Consider the following 6,233-nt stretch of genomic DNA (forward strand, 5'->3'; position numbering starts at 1 on the left):
GGAACGAGGACCGGGAGCGAGCATGGAGGGCGTCTCGGGAGACCAAACTGGAGACCATCCCAAACTGTGAAGCCTGGTGAGCGGAGGGGACAGCGCCGGGTGCCACTGGGGGCTTGTCCTGGGGGGGGAGGTGCTGCGGCGCAGCCTAGCACGGCGCGGCACGGTGCAGCGCAGCTCAGTGCACCGCAGCACGGTGCGGCGTGGCACAGTGCGGTGTGGCACGGCACGGCATAGTGCAGCGTGGCACAGGGCCATGTTGCATGGCACAGTGCGATGCAGCGTGGTCCAGCATGGCACAGTTCAGCACAGCATGGCACAGTACAGCGCAGCATGGCACGGTGCAGCGTGGCACAGTGCAGTGCAGCAAGGTGCAGCATGGCACGGTGCAGTGCAGCGTGGCACTGTGCAGTGCAGCAAGGTGCAGCATGGCACAGTGCAGTGCAGCACGGCACTGCAGTGCAGCAAGGTGCAGCATGGCACGGTGCAGTGCAGCAAGGTGCAGCATGGCACAGTGCAGTGCAGCACGGCACTGTGCAGTGCAGCAAGGTGCAGCATGGCACAGTGCAGTGCAGCACGGCACTGCAGTGCAGCAAGGTGCAGCGTGGCACGGTGCAGTGCAGCAAGGTGCAGCATGGCACAGTACAGTGCAGCGTGGCACTGTGCAGTGCAGCAAGGTGCAGCATGGCACGGTGCAGTGCAGCACAGCACGGTACAGTGCAGCAAGGTGCAGCGTGGCACAGTGCAGTGCAGCAAGGTGCAGCATGGCACAGTGCAGTGCAGCACAGCACGGTGCAGTGCAGCAAGGTGCAGCGTGGCACAGCATGGCACAGTGCAGCACAGCCCGGGCCCCACCGCTCCGCTCCCTGGCGCGCTGCTCCGCGCGCGGGGACGCGCTCGATGCAGCGTGGCGGCGGGGCGCCAGGACGCCCAGGTCCCCTCCGCCGCCCTTCCCGCAGCCGCTCGACGCGGTGCCTCCCGTGCTCGGCCGAGAGAGGGGCTCCGCGGAGCCGCCGGTGCCGAGCGCTTGCCCCGGAGACACCGCGCGCTTTGCGCCCGCGCCGGGGGGAGCRCGCTGGCCTTGCAGCGGCGGGGATGGAGGGGATAAACCAACCCCGCAGCCAGCGCCGGGCGCTTCCCGGGAAGCTCTGCGCCGCCCGGCGCTGCATCCCCCCACCGGCCGCGGGGCTCAATATACCGCGGGGCTCCGCGCCGAGCCGACGCCGCGTAAGGCTCCGCCGAGCCGCGCGGGGGGCCGGGAGCGAGGCGCCGGTGGGAGCAGCCTCCGGCTGAGAACCGCCCGGTCGGGCGGCCCCAATTAGCGGCGGATAATTACTGCTGCTGGCGGCGAGGGGCCGGTTCGGGGCGCTGCGCGCTGACGCCGTGCCCTTGCCTCCGCGCCGCCCGGCAGCGCCAGACCCACGGCCGAGGAGGTGCGGGGCTGGGCGCAGTCCTTCGACAAGCTGATGAAGAGCCCGGCGGGCCGCAACGTCTTTCGGGAGTTCTTGCGGACTGAGTACAGCGAGGAGAACATGCTCTTCTGGCTAGCGTGCGAGGAGCTCAAAAACGAGTGCAACAAGCACAGCATCGACGAGAAGGCGCGGGTGATCTACGAGGACTACATCTCCATCCTCTCGCCCAAGGAGGTGCGCCCCCCCCCCCCGGGTTTTGTAGCGCCGGGCAGCTGCCTCCTGGTTTTGCACCGCAGCGGCGAGGCCATCGCCCGCGGCGGCTCCCGGCAGCGTCCCTCGCGCGCGGTGCGGCGGGTCCCGCGGCCGGGCGGGAGGGGACCCCCGGGCCGGGGGCCAGAACTGCACGAGGGCACCGGGGTGGCCGAAAAGATGCTGCATCCCTGGGCCGGGGGGTGGGGGGGGCACCCCAGCATGGGAGCATCCCTGGGGTGGGAGCACCCTGCAGTGGGGGTGTCCATGGCATGGGGGCGCCCATGGGGTGGGGGCACCCCACAGTGAGGGCACCCCAGCATGGGAGCATCCCTGGGGTGGGAGCACCCTGCAGTGGGGGCACCCCAGCGTGGGAGCATCCCTGGGGTGGGAGCACCCTGCAGTGGGGRTGTCCATGGCATGGGGGCGCCCATGGGGTGGGGGCACCCCACAGTGGGGGCACCCCAGCATGGGAGCGTCCCTGGGGTGGGAGCACCCTGCAGTGGGGGCGCCCATGGGGTGGGGGCGCCCCTCAGTGGGGGCACCCCAACATGGGAGCATCCCTGGGGTGGGAGCACCCTGCAATGGGGGCACCCCAGCATGGGAGCATCCCTGGGGTGGGAGCACCCTGCAGTGGGGGCATGCATGGGGTGGGGGCTCCCCGGCATGGGAGCATCCCTGGGGTAGGAACACCCCAGCTTGGGAGCACCCCACAGTGGCAGCACCCCGGCATGGGAGCCCCCCACGGTGGGAGCCCCCCCCGTCTGCCTCCCGGTGCAGCRCCACGTTCCCGCCCCACTTCTCCGCGGCGGTGGGAGGGAGGGAGGGTGCCGGGACCCGGCGCCGGGGCGGCCCCGCTCACGGCCGCTTCTCTCCCGGCGCCCAGGTGAGCCTGGACTCGCGGGTGCGGGAGGTCATCAACCGGAAGATGCAGGAGCCGTCCTCGCACACCTTCGACGACGCGCAGCTGCAGATCTACACGCTGATGCACAGGGACTCGTACCCCCGCTTCCTGAACTCGGCCATTTACAAAGCGCTGCTCCAGAGCGTCTCCCGCGCCTCCTCGGAGGCCTAGGGGCGCCGCGGGGGTGGGGGGGGGGCCGCACCGGCCCGGGGCAGCCGCCGCCGCCGCCCCAGTTTTTAGCTTTTTACCTATGAACCGTCCGTCCGTCCGTCCGCCCGGGCAGCGGTCCCCGCGCGGGCGCCCCGCAGGCCTGGCTCGTACTACTGAAGCGCTGCCCCGGCGGGGGGCCGGGGGGGACACACCGGTCCCCCGTCCCGGGCCCTGCTCCCGGAGGTCACTTTACCCCCTGCCCGCCGCCCCCGGGGCCGCGGTGAGTCCCCGCATCCCCCCGCCCCGAGCCCCGGTTGGGGACCGGTTTTGGGGGGCTTGAGGGCGGGGGGGATTGTTGTTGTTTTGATTTTTTTTTATTATTATTTTAAATGCTTTTTTGTTGGCTTTTATCAAGGGGTGGGGGGGGGATAAGCAGCTGTACATATAAAAACTTGACAGGTTTACATCGCTCCGTCTGTTTGCAGTGGCCCCGGGGGGCGGGCGGTGTTCCAGCCCCTTCCCGCGGGCTCGGAGCCGGAGCCGGACGGGAGGGAGCCTCTTCGCACTGGTATGGCCAGGAAACCACCAGGCACGGGGAGAGGATGAGCCCCAGAGCCTGCCCCTCTTCCCCGCTCCCCGTGTCCCCCCCCCAGACTCCCCATATCCAGCTGCCCCGGGCGGAAAAACCCACGCGGTTATCGTTCACCCGCCGGCACAAACTCGCAGGCGCCCCGGAGGAGCCGGGCTCCGCGCGGGACGGGAAGCGGCCCGGGGAGGGCACGCAGCACCCGCGCATTTCCGTACGGCACGAGGAGTCGCTTACCCGAGCGCCGGCTCCCAGAACTGGACCGTTTCGGCCCGCAGCAGCCCCCGCGCGCCCCACGGCCGCCACCGCGGCCTTCGCCTTCGCCGGCAGCACAAAAGCAGCCCGTGGTTTCACACCCATCTCCCCCCCTCCATCCCTTTCGGGGTTGGGGGGGAGGGAGAAAAAAGGAGCACTAGTTCTTTTTACTGAAGATTCTTTTTTTAAACAAACAAATTATCTTTCTGGTTTGGGCTTTTTTTTTTTTTTTTTTTTTTCCTTCCTAGGGGGGTGATTGTGTGGATTTTCACGTCAGTAAATTCAGTTTGCCAAGCTGGAAATACAATTCAAAAAAAAAAGTATTTTTGAGAGAGACCAGAGATAGTCCACGTATCTAGGACYGTCGTACATTTATCATTTGCTGGTTACCAAAACGCAAGCTGATCTCGGCCTGCCTGACTCCTTCTGGACAAGCCGCTGCAGCAAGCGGCCCAAGTCCAGCTCTGAGCAGCTGCTTAAAAACAGGGTGGCATTTCTCGTTAAGCAGATATCAAAGCAGCAAAGAGACTGCTTTGCTACTCGGGGCTCGCCCATCCTGCATCTCAAGAGTGTTTCTGTACCCGTATCTGCAAAGCGACGCGGCTGCGGCCCACAGGACCCTCCGCCAAAGCAGCCCCCGCGGCTGCCGCTCGTCCCGCGCGGCGTCCCCCCGGCGGGCSCTGACACCCTATCGGCCCGGCAGCATCCGCGTCCCGCGCTGGGGAGGTTCCCAAGTCTGGGTTTTTCCTGCTGGTAAAGGAAATACGTCCAGATCGTTTTAAAAATCCGGCTCCAGCCCCGGGCGCGGAGGTGTCGGTGATTAAGCAGCGCGGCAGGCTGGCAGCACCTTCTCCCCGTGCCRCAGAGGTCTCAGCCCAGCCGGGGCCCCACTACCACCAGATAATCCAGTTTGTCCCACAATCCTAGCACTTCTAAATATTTTATAATTGAATATTTCTGAGACACCTTTATATCTAATACATTTCACYTCCCTGACTCCCCTAGGTGTGTAGTTGGTATTATTCCAGAAGCTAAAGAAAAACACACAATAAAATGCAATGAAGCAAGATACTTTTCCTTAGCCTTGRAGAAGCTCCTTCTCCATTTATGTATCTCTACTCCATGTGTAATTCAGGATTGTCAGCTGATTGCACGAAACTCAACTTCCCCCTTACAGCAATACAAGGAAGGCAACAGCAACTTGTTAATTAGCTGGCTGCTGTCCATAGCACACRAGCCAGAGTKCCTTGGCCAGCTTTGGGTTTAGATCCTGGAGCTTTTTTTCTTTTTTTAATAGTTACTATAAGGACACTATTTCCTCCACAGGCTGCTTGAATAATCCCATCACCCGCCACACCTGCAAGACTTAGCAAGCTGTCAGCATCTTTGAATCTCTTCCTTCTTGAGAGATTGGGCTGCACCCCTTCAAAGCGAGGGCCCTGAGCAGAGGATCCTTCTGGGATCACTGCCTCAGGAGGAACACAGCCCTGTGAACGTGTCTGCCTTCACTTTAATGTGGCTGCTTACTCCCTTCTAAACATCACGGAGATCTCTGATGAACGACTGCTCTGGCATGCTGAAAAGCCAGTGGAAGTACTYGTTTTTCACCCAGGAGCTAGGAACAGAAGATGCAACTGCAAATGCTCCTGTGCTACGTGTGAGCAAGAGCTGAAGTGCAGAGGACTGCTCCAGAGCTGCCTCGTGCCCAGAGGCTTTACTGGGGTCCCTTGAATGCTGTGCAGCACACCCAGTTAAGAGCCAGGAATCTCAGAAGAGAGGAGAGATTGTAACAGTAGCGGATTGAAAGCTGCTGTGAGGAAAGAAAAGGAGTTTCCTGACGGGTTTGCTTACCCCCCCCACTAAGAGCCTGATCCCGCAGGAACCCCACAAGGTCACACTTAGACACGGCACCTGAGACTTGCTTTGTTACTAGGTCCCTTCTTCCTCCTCTCCCCCCTTCCGGGGGCTAACTGGAGGCTCACTTCAAACCTCATCCATTTGCAGAGCTAAGTGCTAACAGCCCCTACCGATCTCTGTAATCCCTGTCTCTTCCAGCTCAGGACCTCTGGAAAGCTCCCTGTATTGGCAGCATTTCCCCACCATCGCRCTCTCTCTGAGCTCCTTCAGCAAGTCCCTCCAAAACCTCAGCCAGGCTTTCAGCAGTCAAGCTAGGAGTAGAGCATGCAAAAAACAGGAAACTCCCTGGGACTTCCTTTTAACACCCTCACTGGTGACTGAATTCCCTCCACCTGCTTTATTGATGGTTTCTCACTAAATCAAGATTAATTGTCCCCAGGTTCCCTGGATGATGGCAATCAGGAGCAGCTGGTCACAGGGAGCAGCCTTTGGCAAAGTGAGCAGCTCAGCCAGCAGGAACAGCAACAGGCTGCTGGGTCCTCCCTGTAAGGGCACAGCCCTGACTTCCCCTGTCCCTAACAAGGTACTGAGGGACTCTCAGCRACAGAGGACTCCTTCCATAGAGCGAGGGAGCCCTAGGAAATGCACACCTCACCTAGGTCTGTGCCTCGCACTCTTTCCTGCCCCACAGTAACAACCATTTGGGTTTTTTTGGTGACTGGTGTCACCTTGTTTCTAGTCTGTTACATCCTGGATAACATGTCCTCGGTCTCATGCTTGCAGCAGCCCATGCTGTTGGCATTTAAAGGCATGGGATCACAGG

At 62.3% G+C, this 6,233-nt stretch overlaps 1 protein-coding gene across 1 annotated transcript; it reads left to right on the forward strand.

The window, feature by feature from the left end:
• Positions 1 to 6: 6 nt before the first annotated feature.
• Positions 7 to 3,176, forward strand: RGS19 (regulator of G protein signaling 19). The gene is made up of 3 exons (XM_085314196.1): positions 7 to 76; positions 1,409 to 1,643; positions 2,545 to 3,176. Exons 2-3 carry the CDS (start codon positions 1,464 to 1,466, stop codon positions 2,731 to 2,733), a joined length of 369 nt encoding a protein of 122 aa, XP_085170322.1. The 5' UTR covers positions 7 to 76; positions 1,409 to 1,463; the 3' UTR covers positions 2,734 to 3,176.
• The last annotated feature ends 3,057 nt before the right edge of the window (positions 3,177 to 6,233 follow it).

The sequence above is a fragment of the Rhea americana genome, unplaced genomic scaffold (genome assembly GCF_003343005.1).
Source record: "Rhea americana isolate MKP2758 unplaced genomic scaffold, rheAme1 scaffold_4, whole genome shotgun sequence".
Taxonomy (NCBI): Eukaryota; Metazoa; Chordata; class Aves; order Rheiformes; family Rheidae; genus Rhea; species Rhea americana.